At 49.9% G+C, this 20,914-nt stretch overlaps 1 protein-coding gene across 2 annotated transcripts; it reads left to right on the top strand.

The window, feature by feature from the left end:
- The first annotated feature begins 4,530 nt into the window (after positions 1-4,530).
- PCDH12 (protocadherin 12) lies at positions 4,531-20,321 on the top strand. Of its 2 annotated transcripts, none has more exons than XM_003920540.4 (4): positions 4,531-7,761; positions 11,125-11,222; positions 12,943-13,094; positions 17,360-20,321. In XM_003920540.4, exons 1-4 carry the CDS (start codon positions 4,882-4,884, stop codon positions 17,788-17,790), a joined length of 3,561 nt encoding a protein of 1,186 aa, XP_003920589.2. In that variant the 5' UTR covers positions 4,531-4,881; the 3' UTR covers positions 17,791-20,321. The 2 variants fall into 2 exon arrangements, with proteins under 2 accessions (XP_003920589.2, XP_010336638.1); XM_010338336.3 differs by lacking the exon at positions 17,360-20,321 and adding an exon at positions 14,292-17,341 and having other exon boundaries at positions 4,532-7,761.
- Positions 20,322-20,914: the final 593 nt, after the last annotated feature.

Raw genomic sequence — 20,914 nt, 5'->3', positions numbered from 1 at the left:
AAGGAGGTCTATAATTTGCAGTAACAAACTCAGAAGTCTTTTTCATCTTCCTTCTACCTCCTTCACAGCCTCTGCTGTTGTCTGGTGTACTGCTCTCCGTAATTTCCTCAGATTGCAGAAATCCCCCTCCTCCCGTCTATTTATTTTTATCACATAAATCAACTTAGCCTGTCTTTCCAGCAAAAAGGTCCAATCAACTTCCCCAGTCCTGTCCCAAATGATCTGAAAGATGAAGCGTTTTAGAAGCAGGGAAGGGCGTGGAACGGAGCTAGCAATTACAGAATATTCTTTGGCAGTATTCTGGGAAAGGGAAAAATATGAATTTTCTTGCCCTGTCCTTGGTATTTTGTAAAGTTTTCCAAGTGACTTTGATATCTGGCCCCTTTTGAGAACTGCCGCTCTTAATCAAGACATAAAACTTTTTCATTTCTTGAAAAGTCCTATTTCTTGGCAAATTTCTCCCTGCAAAATACCCTCTTTTTTCTGCACTGACCCTAGAAAGAGGTGCCATTGTGTGGGAGTCAACATCTGTCACCTGTCTCTCCAAAGTCCACAAAGTACCATGCCAGGAGCAGATAACTCAGAACATCTACCTGATTCTCCTAGTCAAGATTCCTGGTCTGACTAGGAATCTAAAACTTCAACCAGATCTCCCTAAAAAAAGATGCTGAGCTTGGATGATCCAGCCACCTTCCTATCTGGGATGAGCCTAAGGATGCTTCTTGGCTTCTGCAAAGCTGCCTTGGTGATGATGCTGTGGCAACCACAAGGCAGATTCACAAGGAGCCAGCCTGGAAGACCTGAGCTCTGGAAGCAGGCAGCCAGCCCAGCAGGACATACGTAGGGGTGGGGTGTAATCTTAGCCTTCATTTAGCTGGCCTGCGAGTCCTCCAAGGGTGAGAGTCACACCACACTGGTCTGATCTCTCAAGGTTCCTTAGGGCTCCAGGTGTTTTAAGAAGATTCTCTGACCACCCCCCCACCCCTCCCACTTCACCCCTCAGCTCTCCCCATGGTTAAGAACCCAAGTGTGAACAACTCCAAGGTTGGTGGTGAGTGAGGCTTTCAAGCACAACCCTAATCCTGCCCTTTTAAAAAAGTATTTTGGACTTAAGGGAGGCTGTCCTCAGCTGTTTCAAACCTATTTCAGAGTACCTCCACTCCTTCAAACCTATTTCAAAACTCAAGGAAATGTCGCCTTTCCAGACAAACTCTAGTGACAGCTCCATTCACCCCTTGGCATTTGACTGCTAAACAGCAGCTGACCCCTGCAGCCAGAAGGAGGAGAGAAAATTATTAAACAGGGACCTCATTCTCAGAGGTGATCACCTTTAAAAAGCCTGGGCCTTGTTTGCCAGCTTTGAAATCTCAAAGGGTTATCTTAGCTTCATGCCCCCAACGTGAATAAAACAAACAATATAAACCACCTGTAAAATGTAAATTCAAACTTTCTTGTGACCTGTGCATCATTTTTTGCATTCACATTCTCAGTCAAAACAACACACACACACACACACACACACACACACACACACACAGAGCAGATATAAAACTATATGTAAATATTTATATATAGAGAGAGAATGATGTCCTCTGAAGAATATAAATGTTAACGCAAGTAAAATTATCATGAATTCCATAACTGCTTCTGCGGCCTTACTCCATATTAGGTTTTCCATTAAGAGACATTATTGTCATCTGCGAGTAGCCTCTCCCGTTGTGTTCTTCTGTGCAGCAAGGGGGACTGGAGCTGTGGATATTTATGAACCCCAGGCCCCCACTTCTTGTCTTCGTGGCTGTCCCCTGTTCATGCTTCTGTGCCTTTTTCTCTGTCTTTGGCCACCAGATGGCGTTCTGGAAACGCGTTTTCTGTATCAAAGCTCCCCTGCATTCTCTTAACTAGGCTCCCTCCCTCTTCTCTGTTCCCTTCCAAGCCATTTTCCAGGGTGCAGCCGAAGGGCCTCTTTGGAGGGCATATCTGTGTGATCTCGGGCCAGTTACCTAACGCTCTGTGCTCAGCATCTTCAATGTGATGGCATGGCTCTGAGTGCTGCATGAGAGGATGTAGGTAAAAAACTCAGGACATGTTCTCATTATCCTGCATTGAGCCTTTCAAAAGCTCTCCATGACCTTCGGGACAAGGTCCAAATCCTTAGCCAGGGGAACCCAGGCTCCTGCATCATCTGAGGATCCCTGCTTATGTCCCCAGCCCCATCTTCCTCCCTATTCTACCGCATGGTCCCTCTTGCAGCACGACCATGAGTCAGCCTGCCCACCTCAGGGCCTTTGCCCGTTTTGCTTCCGCCACTGAATCTGCCTCTCCCCGCCCATTCAGCTTCCTCGGGCTCACTCCTCCAGGTCCGTCAGGATTCAGCACGTGCCCTCCATGTGGAGCCTCCTGGCCCCCCAGGCCTGATTCCAGAGCCACTCCACTGGACTCTCGCCTTTCATTTTCTCTGCCTTGCGACTGTCAGCCCCTTGTCTTGTTCACTGTGTGGCACACAGGGGGATGAATGGGGGCCTGACAGTGAGGCCATCATGTGGGCTGACAGCCAGCAGGGGGCAGTGAGCACCCTCGTGTCCCTGAGCTCCCAGGGGTTGCTTGGCTCCCCTGGAAGCTTAGGCAGCACCTTGCCCACACCAAGCTGAGGGAGAGACCTGAGAAATGGGATTCCTGCCAAAGAGGCCAAGAAAAAAGTGAAGGCACAAATGCAAGGCCATCTTCATCATTTGCATATGAGGCACAAAACCTGGAAGATAATAAAAGGCAAAATCATGGTCCCTACGTACTGAGTGCTCTCTCTGAGCCAGGCCCTGTGCTGAGTTCTTAAACTACCTCGTCAGATGGACGACAGCCCTTACAGAAGGAAACAGAGGCTCAGAGGGGTTCAGTTTCTTGTGTAATATCTCAGAGCTTGGGAGTGGCCTGTCTCCAAGGCCATCCTGTAGGAGGTGGCCCGTGGATTCAGGCCTCTTGCTACTGTTTGATAGGTTTCAGTGAAATAGTTGAGAAACCTCAGGTGGGATATGGAGTTAAAGAAAAGAAAAGCCAGAGAGAAGGGAGGAAGTGCAGGTGACTAACCCTTAGCCACCCAAGTCCTGATGGCCACAGGCCTCCATGCCCATAAGCCCTGACTGGGGCCACTTGGGTCTAAACATAGCACTCTGGTCCCAAGGGCTTAGTAGCAAACACCCATCTAGGGAAGCTGGACTTCATTCTCATCACCTCAAATGCTTCACAAACCTCAGGGATCAATCTCGAGGGGGGTGTAAGACAGGGAGAATGTTGGGGGCAGCAAATTGAGGGGGGCAATGAGAAGCAATAAGGCCACCTCAAAGGCCACCCAAGCAAACTGCACATTCACCTCCTTCCTTCCTGAGCTTCACCATATGAGGAGGTGAGTGGGAGGGAGGGCATCCCTTAAAACATCTAAGAGGAGAGTGGGGGGCAGCAAGGGAGTTGTGCTTCCAGGACTCTTATAAACAGAACTGGGGAGAGAAGAATTGGAGGAAGGGGGAAAGACACAGATGAAAGGGAGGGGAAGGTGTGGGAGAGGGAAATGTATAAAAGCTTCCAAGAGGAGTGGGAGGCGGGGGGTTCCCCAGACAGACTTAGGCTGGACCAGATGCAGAGAACAATGGACTTCAAGGCTGCGGGGTCGGGGGCATGGAAGGGAAGGGGGAGGAGAGCCTCAGTCAGATCACACAGATTCTTGCAGCTTCTGGAATCAAGACCATGGGCACCCTCATAGGTCAGTGTGGGCAGGGAATGCCCCAGGGCCTATGCAAAATCCAGAGGTAGCCACAGGGTGAGATAAGTTGTGCAGATTACAACACTCACCCTTGCTATAACGTCACTGCCTGTGACTCGGGGCCAGGCCCAGGACAAAGCCCTTCATGCATCGTTTCATTTAGTCCTCACAATTTGCTGCTGAAAGGGCAACTATTCTTATTCCTGTCCCCACTCTACAGATGAGGTAATGGAGGCCCAGAGAGGTTAAGTGATTTGTCCCAGATGGCACAGCTGGTAAGTTGCAAAGTCAGAATTTGAAGCCAGGCAGTTTAGCTCTGATGGCTGGCTCTGCTAATCACAGCTGCTTTGCAGTGAGACAAAATGAATGATCAGGGCAGAATCAACAGGGAGAGGTAAACAAGAGTGGAAAAAAGACGGGAATGAGAGAGGAATGAATGGGGAAAAGATAGGAACAAATAGAGATGGGGAAGGGGAGAGAGACAGGGAACATGACTTGCCCAGGAGGGGCATCAGTCCATGTGCAGGCAGGTGGAGGCTCAAGTTTTCTGCTCACTTGGTGATGTAAAGGTTCCCTTTCCCTCAGCAGCCACCTTGCTGCACGGACAGCGGCTTCCCATCTGGCCTGTCCCGGGAGCCCCCGGCCTCATCCTCCTCAGTGGCAGGCCACTCAGCTTCACAGGAAATGCTCTTTCTCTAATTGGCATTGAAACTCACAGCCCTCCCTTTTCCTGTAGGTGGGGTTTCCATAGGAAAAAGCTGCTTCTCTGTTTCCCCAGCCTAGCAACTGTTTGGAAGTCAGAGCCCCACATCCTGCTCAACTGGGTCAGGTCCCTCTTAGACCGGCTCTTGTCCATCATTTGCTGAAGGAGACCAACTAGTTCCCCTGTGGGGGGTCTCCCCTGGCAATTCTTGATTGGTGTTTGGACATCTCAGATCATTTCCGATGAAGATGGCCTTGCCTGGGGGTCCTGCTTGTTCCGTCATCATCTAACTATGGGACAAGGTTGTGCCGGCCGGTCTGGGGGAAGGAGCACGGGGCTGATCAAGCCATTCAGGAGACACTGGAGGACTTGTCCAGCCTTGAAAGAACTCTAGCGGTTTCTGAATCTAGCCCACTTGGCGGTAAGCATGATGCAACTTCTGCAACTTCTGCTGGGGCTTTTGGGACCAGGTGGCTACTTAGTTCTTTCAGGGGATTGTCAGGAGGTGACCACTCTCACGGTGAAATACCAAGTGTCAGAGGAAGTGCCATCTGGCACAGTGATCGGGAAGCTGTCCCAGGAACTGGGCCGGGAGGAGGGGTGGAGGCACACTGGGGCTGCCTTCCAGGTGCTGCAGCTGCCTCAGGCACTCCCCATTCAGGTGGACTCTGATGAAGGCTTGCTCAGCACAGGCAGGCGGCTGGATCGAGAGCAGCTATGCCGACAGTGGGATCCCTGCCTGGTTTCCTTTGATGTGCTTGCCACAGGGGATTTGGCTCTGATCCATGTGGAGATCCAAGTGCTGGACATCAATGACCACCAGCCACAGTTTCCCAAAGGCGAGCAGGAGCTGGAAATCTCTGAGAGTGCCTCTCTCCGCACCCGGATCCCCCTGGACAGAGCTCTTGACCCAGACACTGGCCCTAACACCCTGCATTCCTACACTCTGTCTCCCAGCGATCACTTTGCCTTGGATGTCATTGTGGGGCCCGACGAGACCAAACACGCAGAACTCGTAGTGGTGAAGGAGCTGGACAGGGAAATCCATTCATTTTTTGATCTCGTGTTAACTGCCTATGACAATGGGACCCCCCCCAAGTCAGGCACCAGCTTGATCAAGGTCAACGTCTTGGACTCCAATGACAATAGCCCTGTGTTTGCTGAGAGTTCACTGGCACTAGAAATCCAAGAAGATGCTGCCCCTGGCACTCTTCTCATAAAATTGACTGCCACAGACCCCGACCAAGGCCCCAATGGGGAGGTGGAGTTCTTCCTAAGTAAGCACATGCCTCCAGAGGTGCTGGACACATTCAGTATTGATGCCAAGACAGGCCAGATCATTCTGCGTCGACCTCTAGACTACGAGAAGAACCCTGCCTACGAGGTGGATGTCCAGGCAAGGGACCTGGGTCCCAATCCCATCCCAGCCCATTGCAAAGTTCTCATCAAGGTTCTGGATGTCAATGACAACATCCCAAGCATGCATGTCACATGGGCCTCCCAGCCATCACTGGTGTCGGAAGCTCTTCCCAAGGACAGTTTTATTGCTCTTGTCATGGCAGATGACTTGGACTCAGGAAACAATGGTTTGGTCTACTGTTGGCTGAGCCAAGAGCTGGGCCACTTCAGGCTGAAAAGAACTAACGGCAACACATACATGTTGCTAACCAATGCCACACTGGACAGAGAGCAGTGGCCCGAATATACCCTCACTCTGTTAGCCGAAGACCAAGGACTCCAGCCTTTATCAGCCGAGAAACAGCTCAGCATTCAGATCAGTGACGTCAATGACAATGCACCTGTGTTTGAGAAGAGCAGGTATGAGGTCTCCACGCGGGAAAACAACCTACCCTCTCTTCACCTCATTACCATCAAGGCTCATGATGCGGACCTGGGCATTAATGGGAAAATCTCTTACCGCATCCAGGACTCTCCAGTGGCTCACTTAGTAGCTATTGACTCCAACACAGGCGAGGTCACTGCTCAGGAGTCACTGAACTATGAAGAGATGACCGGCTTTGAGCTCCAGGTGATCGCAGAGGACAGCGGGCAACCCATGCTTGCATCCAGTGTCTCTGTGTGGGTCAGACTCTTGGATGCCAATGATAATGCCCCAGAGGTGGTCCAGCCTGTGCTCAGTGATGGAAAAGCCAGCCTCTCCGTGCTTGTGAATGCCTCCACAGGCAACCTACTGGTGCCCATCGAGACACCCAATGGCTTGGGTCCAGCAGGCACTGACACACCTCCACTGGCCACTCACAGCTCCCGGCCATTCCTTTTGACAACCATTGTGGCAAGAGATGCAGACTCGGGGGCAAATGGAGAGCCCCTCTACAGCATCCGCAGTGGGAACGAAGCCTGCCTCTTTGTCCTCAACCCCTACACGGGGCAGCTATTCATCAACACCACCAATGCCAGCAGCCTCATTGGGAGCAAGTGGGAGCTGGAGATAGTGGTAGAGGACCAGGGAAGCCCCCCCTTACAGACCCAAGCTCTGTTGAGGGTCATGTTTGTCACCAGTGTGGACCACCTGAGGGACCCGGCCCGCAAGCCTAGGGCCCTGAGCATGTCCATGCTGACGGTAATCTGCCTGGCTGTGCTGCTGGGCATCTTCGGGTTGATCCTGGTTTTGTTCATGTCCATCTGCCGGACAGAGAAGAAGGACAACAGGGCCTACAACTGTCGGGAGGCTGAGTCCACCTACCGCCAGCAGCCCAAGCGGCCCCAGAAACACATTCAGAAGGCGGACATCCACCTCGTGCCTGTGCTCAGGGGTCAGGCAGACGAGCCTTGTGAAGTCGGGCAGCCCCACAAAGACATGGACAAGGAGACAATGATGGAAGCAGGCTGGGACCCCTGCCTGCAGGCCCCCTTCCACCTCACCCCGACCCTGTACAGGACACTGCGTAATCAAGGCAACCAGGGAGCACCGGCGCAGAGCCGAGAGGTACTGCAAGACACTGTCAACCTCCTTTTCAACCATCCCAGGCAGAGGAACGCCTCCCGGGAGAACCTGAACCTTCCCGAGCCGCAGCATACCACGGGCCAGCCACGTTCCAGGCCTCTGAAGGTGGCAGGCAGTCCCACAGGGAGGCTGGCTGGGGACCAGGGCAGCGAGGAGGCCCCACAGAGCCCACCAGCCTCCTCTGCAACCCTGAGGCGGCAGCGACATCTCAATGGCAAAGTGTCCCCTGAGAAAGAATCAGGGCCCCGTCAGATCCTGCGGAGCCTGGTCCGGCTGTCTGTGGCTGCCTTTGCTGAGCGGAACCCCGTGGAGGAGCTCACTGTGGATTCTCCTCCTGTTCAGGTACCTGGGACATGGGCAGCCCTTTCTCTGGTCACCCCTGGACCACCCCTGGTCACCCCAGACACCCCCATAACCTGCACAGTCCTCATGTTTCTTCCTTAGGCTCACCTGGCACTTTCTGATGCTTTGGGTAGCAATGGTTCAGGGCACAGCTTTGGGATCAGCTGAACTTAGCTGTGTGATCCTAGGCAAATTCCTTACTGTCTCTGGGCTTTAGGTGTCTAATCTGTAAATTAGAAATGATAGTAAGAGTATATATCTCGTAGAGCTGTCCAGCCAATTTGATTGACTAATTCCTATAAGGCATTTATGGTGCCTTACAAGTAGACACACAGCAAAGATTAAGAGTATAAGCTTTGGGCAAGGTTGCCAGGGTTCAAATCCTGGCTCCACTTCTTCCCAGCTCTGAACTACAGGGAAGTTAACTTCTCTGTTGAAGATGTCTGTGTTAACAGCACCCATCTTCCAAGTTTGCTTGAAGAGAAAATGAGTGAATGCTCTTAATGCCTGTAGAACAGCATCCATCTAACGCGCAGTCAGAACTCAGCAAATGATTACTACGACTTCCTCGAAGCACTTCTCCTTCTCCACTCTTCACCTGCCCTCATCTCATCTGAGCAACCTCCCTATGAAGAAAGCCAGCACAGGCATCACTCCACCCAAGGTCAGGGGCTGCATACAATTTTTCCGAGACCCAAGAGCTTTCTGGCTGGGCCTGCAGGATAGGGCAGTAGAAATAACCTTAGAACTTTGCAGTTAGGCAGATAGGGGTCCAAATTGCAACACAGCCACTTAGGAGCGGGGCAACCTTGTACATGTCCTTCAACGTCTGAGCCTCATTTTCCTCATCTATAACATGGGGATTATGAGACCAACGTACCCTGTGTCTACCTCCTTGCAGTGCGAGGGCTAAATGGGATGATGAGTCACAAAATGTCTAGGGACCCGAGCTTTTCTAGACACAAGCGGGAAACATTTCAGGGATGATGCCTGATCTCACATTCATATCTGCTTCTGTGAACCTCGGATATTTTTACTGTGCCAGGCTGCCCACCCAAGGCACACTTCTGTTTGGCCAGGCCATCAGCTCCGGTTTCCTGTGAAGCAAAAATATGGTTTCCTTCCCTTACTCCCTCCTCAGGAAGCCACCTGGAGATGGCCCAGCTGTTCTCTTAGGAATCTTGCCCTGGGAGGGCTGCAGACCCAGAGGTTGCCAGAGCCAACCACTCATTTATCCCTCCATTCATCCATCCATTTATCAGGTGCTTTTTGGATAAACTCTTTATGCTGAACACTGTGCTGGCTGCTGGTGGATAGGTCAACAGAGACTAGGCATTATGGGTGACCCCACTGGGATGATAGAAAGAAAGGTGCCCATTTGGGATCAACTTGAGGGTAAGAGGCAACTTGCTCAATGCTCGTATCTTTCCAGCAGCACAGTAGAGTCAGATGTGACTTTAATTTCCAGCCCTCCCACTAATTTCTGTGTAGCCCCTGTGAGCCTCCAGTTCCACCTCTGCAAAATGGCCATAATGGTATCTCTTCTCTCGGGTGTTGTAAGAATTAAATGAGATTACATGCCACTGGACAATTACTGTTTATCATGAGATCTATTAATAAGCTCATTTAAACCTCATAACCCACCATATGACCTGGGTCTCATTAATATTCACTTTTTTTTACTGTTGAGGAAACTGAGTCTCAGAATGCTTAAGTAATTCCTCAAGTCCACATTGATGGGAACTGGGGCAAGGGCAGATTTAGAATTTGAACCTGAGTCTGACTGATTCGAGTCTAACTGTGAAGTGACCCTAAATGACAGCGCTCAGCATAGGGCTTGGCATATAGGGAGTCATATTATGAAATGCCAGCTGTCACTTGAGCAAAAGGTGGCAGGTGTCTTAGGAAGGCTTCTGGGCTTGGGCTGGAAGGTGAGATCTGCCCTGAGGCAGGCAATGAGACCCAAGTCTCCCAAGTCACAGTGAAAGCCCAGTCCTGGCCATCTCCTCTTCCACCCCTCCTCTGAAGTTGGCACTTCCTATCTCAAGCTGCACAGAGGGGCACAGTGGATCTCCTAAGGGAGGAAGGGGGTGGGCCCAGGAGGCAGAAGCAGTGTTTCTAGGAATAACACCTCAAACTCCCTGCTTTTGCAGAGGATTTTTAACTTTTTCAAACCATTTAATCCTGACAACACTGTGAAGAAGGTTGTGTGGGTATTTCTAGCCTCACATTAGAGATGAAGAAACTGAGGTCTGAGGAGGTCTAAAAAACCTGTCTAACACTATACAATAAGCTACAAATGGCCTTGAACTAGAACTCCGCCTCCCAGGACTTGATCTGTTGCCTCTCCCTCCCAATGCCCTGTAGGGTCTGACTCTGATACCTCACCCACCCCCTGCCCCATTCTCCAGTCTTTCTGAAACTCCACCATCTCTTCCAGCCTTTCAGCATGCAGCGCTTCTGCCTGAAACCCCCTCACCCCTTGCCCAGACCCTCACTCTCTCTCCACTTGCCAAACTCCTGTGGAGCCTTTGGGTCTCACCAGAGGTGCCTGGCATGTAGTATGAACTCAGTCACATCTGCTGAAATAAATGAATCAACTTCCTCCAGTACCACCCCCCTGCTTCCTCCCTGCTCCAAGTTGGGTTAGGGGCCCCCCTCTGCTCCCACAGAGCCCCCACTCTTTCCCTATACCCAGAGGCACCCTGTGGTGACCACTCTTGATGCCCTAGTCTCCAGTCAGCCTCCCGGTGGGGCTGCCTGCACCCTACACATCCTGACAGATATGACCATGCTGAGGGCAGCAGCTGGGTCTCCTTCTCCTTCTTACTCCCACTGCAACCACCCTGCCTGGCACTTACTAAGTACTTGTTGAATGAATGAAAAGATGAATAAATGAATGATTCAATGACACCATTTTGCCTTCTCTACAACATAGTCTTACATCTGGTCCACAAAAATTGGCTGAATGTCCAAATACTGCTAAAGGGAAACATAGCTCTTTAAAATAATCTTCATCAAAATAATAACAAATTCAGGGTCAGGAAATGCCTTTTCACCTCTATCCCTCAGAGTCCACCAGGCGCAGGTCACTTGGAGGAATGAGTATGCGGGGCCGGGTCCAGAAGGTCCTCTTGCTCTCCTTCAGACACTCAGGTCCTAGGGTGACATGACCTAACAGGGGACCTGCCCGTCTAGGTCCCTGTCTCCATCACTGGGCACCATCCCCCATCTGATCACACAAACATCTGAAGCCAGAGGAAAGACTATAAAAAGAAAGCACCGGCATTGAGGGAAACATCCGGCGAGGAAGTGTGCTGAGTCGGAATTGTGTGGAGTCAACAGATTTTTCCTGTCTTGTAGCAAATCTCCCAGCTGCTGTCCTTGCTGCATCAGGGCCAATTCCAGCCCAAACCAAACCACCGAGGAAATAAGTACTTGGCCAAGCCAGGCGGCAGCAGGTAAGCAGCACGTAGCCCCCACAGGCATCTCAAGGCCCCCACCGGTGGCCCCTCATGTCTGTAGCCTCTCTGAGTGAGGAAGGGTGAGCACATCCCGGAAACCAGTCTCCTGGGAGGGTGCAGCAGACAGCATCCATCCTCCCACCCTCAGAGGCTTGGTCATGGGGCAACTGTATATGATAGCAATTACGGGACCTAGAGTCACCAAGGAAATGACTTCATCCAAGGCTCTACCTGTCCGCTGACTACAGAGGTGCTGTAAATTGCCTTTGTATCTGTAACTTTCACCTTTCTTTCTCTTGACCCATAAACATAATATGAACTAAAGACATGCATGTGTGGGTGTGCCCCTTTGGGCAATCCTAGAATTGAAGAGACCTTAAGAGAACATCAAATCTAACTTCTTGTTACAGATGGTGAAACTGAGGCTCTGAGTAGTCTGATTCAGCCCAGCTATGTAAACTTGAGCAAGTGAGATAATCTCTCAGGACCTCAGTTTCCCCATCTGTAAAATGGAAGCCACCCTACTTCCCTTGTGGTAATGGCAGAGTTCCTGACTCCTGCATCAGTGCTCTTGCCCTGACAACTTACAGCTTCTTTTTATAAGGATGGTGAGAGGTAGTGCAGAGCAGGGGTGAGTCCACACACTCCAGATTCACACTGGCCTGGATTTGAATTCTTGCTTTATCTCTTAATCCATGGGGAACTTGGGAAACCTGCCAAATCTTCACAAGTCTTGGTTTTCTCATTTGCATATTGGGATGATAAAAGGGAACCCCTTACAGGTGTGGAAAGTTTGAATGAGACAGTGCATGCACCCTGCATCGCATGAGGCCTGACTCAGACTCACTGCTCAATAAACATTAGTTGTCATTATCACCCACACACTCGCCACCTCCCTGCTCATTTCTTCACAGCAGCAGAAATGGCGACAGGGGAAAAAAACCAACAGAAAAAATTCCCATGCCTTAAAACCCTTCAGGGAGCCTTCCCACCTGCTGCGATGAGGGTCCAGGCCCGTCCCCAAGTGTCTATGGGAGGGAGGGGACAGGATGGAGACAGCAGGAGACTGGGGTGCAGGGAGCAGATTCCGAGCAGCTTTAGGCTTCTCACTCCAGCTGCACCCTCCAGATCTGCTCTTCTGGCCTGGAATTTGGCCTAAAGTAGGAAGGAAGGAATGTTCAGTCACTCATTAAGTATTGATTCAGCACCTACTGTGTGCCAGGCCCTGTTCTGAGCATCGGTGAGGGAGCAGGAAATGACACAGGCAAAAATCCCGGCCTTGCTGGAGCTCCTCTCCTATGGAGGGGTGGACGGCTGCACTGGCTCCACTGAGGTTTCCGAAACTCCTCCTGTGTGCCAGGCAATGCATAGGTGTGGGAGGGGCAACAAGAATGATAATATCAATGAACTCATCTTCACTTCTGTCTGCTGAGTGCTTATCATGTGCCAGGCTCTGTGGTAGGTCCCTTTACCTACAATGTCTCATTTTACCCTCACAGCACCCCATGAGGTGGGTATTATTTATTATTCTCACTTTACAGATGAAACAGAGTAAGAGGAGGGCTGGAATCACATGATCCAGGTTGGTCTGACTCTAGAGGCCAGGCTGTGTATCCCGCTCCCTGTACGGGTAAATGAATGCAAACATGAATGGGCATTAATGAATGAATCTATGTGAGAATTTCCCTACCCATGGGCTGGTTGGTTTCTTTTGCAGAAGTGCAATCCCAGACACAGATGGCCTAAGTGTGAGGGCTGGAGGCCAGACAGACCCAGAACAGGAGGAAAGGCCTTTGGATCCTGAAGAGGACCTCTCTGTGAAGCAACTGCTAGAAGAAGAGCTGTCCAGTCTGCTGGACCCCAGCACAGGTAGGGACTCCCTAGAGTCACACTGACCCTGCTTCAGTCCCATGGTGTCCAGGCTTCGGAGTTCTGCTCCAAGCCCCTGCAGAGAAAAGCCATTCTGTTTCTTTGGAGGAACATGAGCAACATTTTATTTCCCTTGCAGCCTCATAAAGTATTTATTTAAAGACCGGGTTCTACTTGAATTTCTTTCTTTCTTTCTTTTTTTTTTTTTTCAGACAGGGTCTCACTCAATCACCCAGGCTGGAGTACAGTGGTGTGATCACAGCTCACTGCAGCACTGACATCCTGGGCTCAGGCAAGCCTCCCACCTCAGCCTCCTTAGTAGCTGGGACCACAGGTGTGCATCACATCTGGCTAATTTTTTATTTTTTTTTGTAGGGACAGGGATTCACATGTTGCCCAGGCTGGTCTCCGACTCCTGGGCTCAATCAATCCACCCACCTCAGCCTCCCAAAGTGCTGGCATTAGAGGCATGAGCCACCTGTAATCAAAACCAAAGTAGGCACCCGGTACTTTGATTATTCATTTTAAAAATCATTCTAGCCGGGCGCGGTGGCTCAAGCCTGTAATCCCAGCACTTTGGGAGGCCGAGGCGGGTGGATCACAAGGTCAAGAGATCGAGACCATCCTGGTCAACATGGTGAAACCCCGTCTCTACTAAAAATACAAAAAAATTAGCTGGGCATGGTGGCACGTGCCTGTAATCCTAGCTACTCAGGAGGCTGAGGCAGGAGAATTGCCTGAACTCGGGAGGCGGAGGTTGCGGTGAGCTGAGATCGCGCCACTGCACTCCAGCCTGGGTAACAAGAGCGAAACTCCATCTCAAAAAAAAAAAAAAAAAAAAAAAAAAAATCATTCTAAGAATAGCAAACATGCTAGGCACTGGGGAAGCACCTTAGGTACATGATCTCATTTAAGCCTCCAACCAATCCCCGCAGGTAGAGAATTATTACCTCAAATTTACAGATGAGCAAACTGAAGCTCAAAAAAAATAAAGTAATCTTCCCAGAGTCACCCAGCTCACCAGTGATTGAAGGGGAGCCAAACCCTGGACCAGCTGGTCCTCTGCGGACTTCTTACCACTCATTTGCATTTGCTTGGTGTGTTTCAATATCCTTTCACCCTGGGAACCAAGTCAACTCTTTAATATGCTAACAACTGCAATTAAAACAAAAAGATTTTTTTTTTTTTTTTTTGCAGAGAAACAATTAGCTTTGACAATAAATACATATCGTGAACTTGGATTTAGGAATCTGCCAGCGCTCCCCGCCCCTGCTGTGGACATTGGTCAGCCTCCTTTGGCAACACACCCCAGGGCAGACCATCCCTGGGTTGTGGTTTTCTGTCTATGTAGTTAACACTGTTTCTCATGTGCTCCATCTGGCTCCAGACACACTGAAGGCACAGCAGGGACTTTTCCTTCCTTGGTTAAAAAAATATTGCTAACGCTTATTGGGCACTTTCTATGTGCAGGCCCTGTTCTAAGTATCTCATGAGAAAATCTTATGAGATAGGGGCTATTCATTATCCTCACTTCATAAAGGAAAAATGTGAGGGTCAGGGGTGTTTAATAATTTGCCTAAGGTTGTGCAGCTCATGGATGGTTATTAACACAGGCAGTGTGGCTCTAAATTTTAGAGCTGTGTTGTTCAATGCAGTAGTCACTACCCACATGTGGATATTTAAATTTAAATGAATTAAAATTAAATAAAATGAAATATTCAGTTCCTCTGTCATACCAGCCACATTTCAAGTGCTCAATAGCCACATATGGCTGGGGGATATAGCTTTGGATTCTATCTCTATTAATCAGCTCTGGCTGGAACCTGTGGGCTCAGTTCTCACACGGTCCTGCTTGCTCATAGCACAAAGGGTACTGAACACAGGGGCACTGTAAGGAGTAGGGGGTAAGGAAGGAGGAGGGGCAGAAAAGCCTTTGCTGCTCACAGGCTGGACTTCCACAGGGAGACCAGGATCTTGTGGCTCCAGATCTGCTTCTGCTCTTGCTGCTTCAGATTGATATTGCCCCACTTGAGAATGTGACCATGACAATGATTTACTGATTGCATGAATTCACTGAGTCTCACAACAACTCCACAAGATGAGTACTACTGTCTCACCACTTCCTAAGAGGAAATGGGAGCTTAGAGAGGTTGCCCCATTTTCCCCAAGGTCACACACACTGCTTCAAAGTGGCAAAGCTGGGAAATCAAACCTGGGGTGGCCCAGCGCCCACCTGCAGCTAGAACTCGTGGGTGATGCTGGGTGAATTCAGCATCACTTTTCAGCTGTTCTCATATGCTCCAGTGATTTTTCTCATTCCAAGCTTCGCTCCTTCTGAAGCTCTCTGACCCGTGTATAAGGAAAGGCCTTATCCGGCCGGGCGCGGTGGCTCACGCCTGTAATCCCAGCACTTTGGGAGGCCGAGGCGGGTGGATCACGAGGTCAAGAGATCGAGACCATCCTGGTCAACATGGTGAAACCCCGTCTCTACTAAAAATACAAAACATTAGCTGGGCATGGTGGCGCGTGCCTGTAATCCCAGCTACTCAGGAGGCTGAGGCAGGAGAATTGCCTGAACCCAGGAGGCGGAGGTTGCGGTGAGCCGAGATCGCGCCATTGCACTCCAGCCTGGGTAATAAGAGCGAAACTCCGTCCCAAAAAAAAAAAAAAAATGGAAAGGCCTTATCCTATAACACCAAGAGTTCTACCCAACCTTACGGCCTCAGAGTCTCAGGGAACTGAGGTTTACATTTCCCAAATGTTGAAGGTTAATATTTATTTTTATTCAATTATTCAACAAACATTCACTAAGTCCCAGATATGGGGCTAAACCCAAGGATCCAGTAGGGCAGGAGCCCGACACTGTCTCCCAGCCTGCACAGTCCAGAATGCAAGACAGAGATTCATTTATCAACACAAAAATGACTAACCATGCTTCAGAGCAACTTTTTCAAATTACATAAGTAGAATTTGGTTAATATAGAAAAATATAGATAAACAAAAAGAGAACAAATTGCTTCTGCCCAGGGGTAATTTCAGTTAACATTTTGACATATCTCCTTCCAGTCTTTTATTCTGTGCACAGATTTTAAAGTAACTCACCTTAGGCAAACATTAGATAAATGTTAATTAGATGTTGTGTGTGTGTGTTTTTTTTTAAAGACACTGTTTCTTAACTACAAGACTTACAGTTTCTTTCCTCTGGCTTCGTCTCTGCCATCAAGCCTAGGACTGGTTTCTTGGAACAGGATTTTCTGTTGAAGGGATGGGAAAGAAGTGTGATTGTGCCACTGCAAATGTAGGGGCCAGTTTTTTGAATTCCCAGCCAACAGACTGACTTGTCACTGCCACTACCCCAGTCCCTCTCCTGGGACAGACCTCGGACAGGTAGCCCCTCCTCAGCCTGACTCTAGGCCGGGGTTTCCTGCAGCTTGAGAGATGAAGATGTTGAGGAGGATTTGAGGATCTGGGGCCAGGTGGTAAGAGTACAGACCTTAGGTAGCCTGGGAATTCCAGAGGCCCTAGCTGGGCACCTGGAGTATCCAGGGGGAGGAAGGGCCAGCTCTTCAGAGAGAGGGTAGTGTGGTGCCATCATAGGGAACCTTCAGAGTCATCAAACCTGGCATTAAATTGAGGTTTGGTTGCCTAAGAGATGTGTGACTTAACTTCTTTCAGCTTCAGTTTCTTCATCCATAAAATGAGGGTAATACTGTTGACCGTCATCGAAGATTTGTGTGGAAGTTAAATGAAATAATCATGGAAATTGCGCATCACATAACTACCTAATACGTGCTCCTATTATTACGGATAGGAACAAATGGCAGCGCCAAGTCAGGAACTCCAGCCTTGGCTAAGAAAAGTGATTTTCCCCCATCTTCAGCTAGTGGAGCCCTGAAGAAGTCACCCTGAGGGGTAAAAATCCTGGCTGAACTATAGAAAACACTGAGACCAGAAACACACCACAGCTCAGATTGGGAAATTCTGTAGAAAAAGGCAAATTTCTACTTCTAGGCCTTCTCCGTCTCCTGCCACTTCCTCCTCGGTTCACGGGTGTGTCAGTTGACTGCTTTCCTACCCAGGGAGCTTCCCTGTCAGCGCCTCTTCCTTCCTGTCCCCCTCTGGCCACTCCGTCTGTCCCCTGCCATTTCCCTTCTCTCCTTTGTCCACTGCCCTTGCCCTGCCCACGCCCTGCCCACTGCCCCACCCTCACCCGCCTGGCCCTTCCCGGAGCCTGGCCCTCACTGTGTCCCCTCCTCCCTCCACAGGTCTGGCCCTGGACCGCCTGAGCGCCCCCGACCCAGCCTGGATGGCGAGACTCTCTTTGCCCCTCACCACCAACTACCGTGACAATGTGATCTCCCCAGACGCTGCAGCCATGGAGGAGCCAAGGACCTTCCAGACGTTCGGCAAGGCGGAGGGACCGGAGCTGAGCGCAACAGGCACGAGGCTGGCCAGCACCTTTGTCTCGGAGATGAGCTCGCTGTTGGAGATGCTGCTGGAACAGCGCTCCAGCATGCCCGTGGAGGCCGCCTCCGAAGTGCTGCGGCGGCTTTCGGTCTGCGGGAGGACCCTCAGTCTAGACTTGGCCACAAGTGCGGCCTCAGGCACGAAAGTGCAGGGGGACCCAGGTAGAAAGATGGGGACTGAGGGCAGGAGCAGAGGCGGTAGCAGCAGCAGCAGCAGCAAATGCCTGTGAACATGCCTTGGACACTTCTGGATCCAAGAACCGGGGGCCTGAGGATCTGGGGACATGAGCTGATTTCTAAAATCTTGGAACTCAGTAACTAGCAGTGGCCTGAGAACTTCAGGGTGACTGATGCTACCCCTACAGAGGAGGCAGTGGCTCCAGGACTAACATCTGACTGACCAAAGCAGCCCTTTGTAAGCGACTCGTGAGTCTTTTGGAGGACAGGGACAGTTGTGGCTAAGTGTTTGCTGGCAAAACATACATAGAACACAAAGGGTCAGCCCTCTGCACAAAGGGTCAGTCCTCTGGCAGAACAGATGCCATGGAGTATCACTAGCAGGGAAGAACGGCCTTCTTGGGTAGCAGAAGTTGGGGGGCTGTACCCTGGGGATGCCAGGCAATGCTCTCTGACCTACCAATAAAGGAAAAAACAGTGGCTCATTCTCCTGCTCGCACCTGTCATGATGGAGAGGGGCAGAGTAATACAGTGAGGGGTCTTTGTCATCCAATCCCTGGCAAGACTGTCACACTGGGCCTGGACAGGAGTGGGGCACCTTGGTACACGGTGACAGGTACACAAATAGCAGACACGTGTGCTCTTAACCCTGTTCCCCTGTCACTATGTTATCAACTAATCTGCTTCTCAGCTACAAAATTAGAGCTAAGAAAGCACAACTATTTATAAAGCATTTACATGAGCCAGGCGCCAGGCTTTATAATAGGATTTAACTTGATTTTCCAACAATCCTGGGAGGGAGGTATTATTAACCCCATTTCACAGACATGGATATGGGGCTTGGAGAGGTCAAGTGATTTTCCAAAGATCAAGCAGGGAGTAGAGGCAGAGCCAGGATTTGGACCCAGGCTGGCCCAACACCAAAACTCATGCCTTCAACCTTGACACCAGCCTGCCAACCAAGGAGAGGCAAAGCAAAGGCCCTGGAGGTGAGCTGTTGGCAGCAGTGAACTTGCCCGGGCTCCCGCTGGAAACGCTGTTGAAACGAACATTTCCAAAGCTGGGAAGCCCTGCTCTCGCTACACTTCCAAGCACAAGGCAGAAAGAACTTGGATTTGAACCGATGCAAGCCCCTGTTCTTTCCCAGCAAGCAGCTCTCAAGTGCAGAGGTCATCTTTCCTGATCCCATTTGTGGATAAATCTTTCTCTGTCATTGCAGGTTCAGGCTTGTGAATTCAGGTCCCAGAGGACACTGTGTGAACTGGGTCTATGAAATTGGCACTGACAGCAGCCAGCCTTCCAGGGGATGGGGGAGGGAAGAAATAGCAGATATTTTCCCAAGGCTCAGCTTTATAATTTTCTTGGAAATTGCCGAGCAGTCAATCAGCTAGCTTCTAAACAGTGCGGGTCTCTCCTGGACACTGAAGGCAAAAGTTCCTCTATCTGCTTCTCTTTGTGTCCTTTCTTGGAGCTCAGTGCTCATGTTCACTGTTCACAGAAATGGGCCAATCATACTCCCAACTAGGGATAATGGGCATCATACATACTTGGAATACAGTGTGGTATCATTATTCCATTTTACAGATGAGGAAAATGAGGCTTCCCAAAGTTAAGAGCTTCAGGGGCAGAGTCTCTTGGTTTCTGTTCACCTCACTCTAGGCCAGAGCGATCTCCTTACAGAACCTGTAATTTTCAGGCTGGATCACAGAACTGTTGGGTTCTGTGGGCCAGTGAGAGAAACTGGGGAAAACCAAGCAGGCAGGCAGGGTCTCCAGCCTGACCAGCCAGGTGCCTGCCACAAAGCAACACTTGATGACTACCTGTTGAATGGATGTATGAATGAATAAATGTGTCAATAAATGCTTCACAGGCCCCTTGTATCCGTACTGGAGCTCCAGGTAGGACTTCATTAGAATAAAAGATTCTGTTATATAAAAGCAAAGTCTGAGAACCAAAGCACTAGAGTAGACCATGCTGACCTCCCAGTTACCGGCAGATTTTCAGTGCAGAGCCGATGTTGGGAAGGTAGAGAGAAGATGGCGGGCAGGGAAAGGTGACCCAAGGAAGCTGGAATTATAGCTGGCAGCGGGATCACTAGATACGTGGGACCACTGCGTCGTTCTAGTTGAAAAGCCCTAAATCTGTACTCCTTGGGCCCCAGGAATACTAGGTAAAACTTTGTGTTTAGGCATTTTTTAGGCATAAGATACAAATTTCTCATCAGAGTCTCAAAGGAAACCTTGACCTTTAAAAGGTTATACAGGATTGCTTTAAGATACTATCTAAACATCCACAGACATGGGCAATTGTCATAAGGAGTCTGAACTTTATCTGTTTCAAGTCTTCATTTTATAGCCAAAAATATAGAAAGAAATGGCAGATGACTTGCCCAAGGCCACCTGGCAGGTTTGTTGGGGAGAGCTTTCCAAATTAAGATGACATTTAACTGAGTGGTTGGTCAAATTAGGATTCAGTATGGTGGTCTTTCTAATACAAGGATTCTTAATCTGAGGGCCTTGGTTGGACTGCAGGATCTACGAACCTGCTGAACTGCATGCAAAATTGGGAGGATATGCATTTTTTCTATGGAAAGAAGTAGGTACTTCGATCATATTCTTTTTTTTTTTAAAGATGGAGCCTTGTTCTGTCACCCAGGCTGGAGTGTCATGGCATGATCTCAGCTCCTGGATTTAAGCAATTCTTCTGCCTCAGCCTCCTGAGCAGCTGGGACTACAGGTGCACACCACCATGCCTAGGCTAATTTTTTTTTTTTTTTTTTTTTGGTATTTTTTGGTAGAGATGGGGTTTCACCGTGTTAGCCAGGCTAGTCTCAATCTTCAGACCTCATGATTCACCCACCTCGGCCTCCCAAAGTCCTGGGATTACAGGTGTGAGCCACCACGCTTGGCCAGATCAAATTCTCAGAAATTTAGCCCCCAATTAAGATGAGGGGCCACTACAGTCCTCTAGGTCAGCCCTCAGGCTGCCTTCCCTGGAGAACTCATGGGTAGAGCTGCTCCTGTTCTGAACTTTGATCAGGATGGAGGTGTATGCATGTGAGGGACTGTGTTCTCTCCTGCATCATGTATCCCCTCCTGGTGAGCTGATACCAACTCCTTTCCCAATAACAGGCTCAGAGTGAGACAGTGTCTCTGGTGACAGAATTGGGTGTGCTGA

Source organism: Saimiri boliviensis, chromosome 1 (assembly GCF_048565385.1).
Source record: "Saimiri boliviensis isolate mSaiBol1 chromosome 1, mSaiBol1.pri, whole genome shotgun sequence".
Taxonomy (NCBI): domain Eukaryota; kingdom Metazoa; phylum Chordata; class Mammalia; order Primates; family Cebidae; genus Saimiri; species Saimiri boliviensis.
This window is presented reverse-complemented; position numbering and strand designations above follow the sequence as displayed.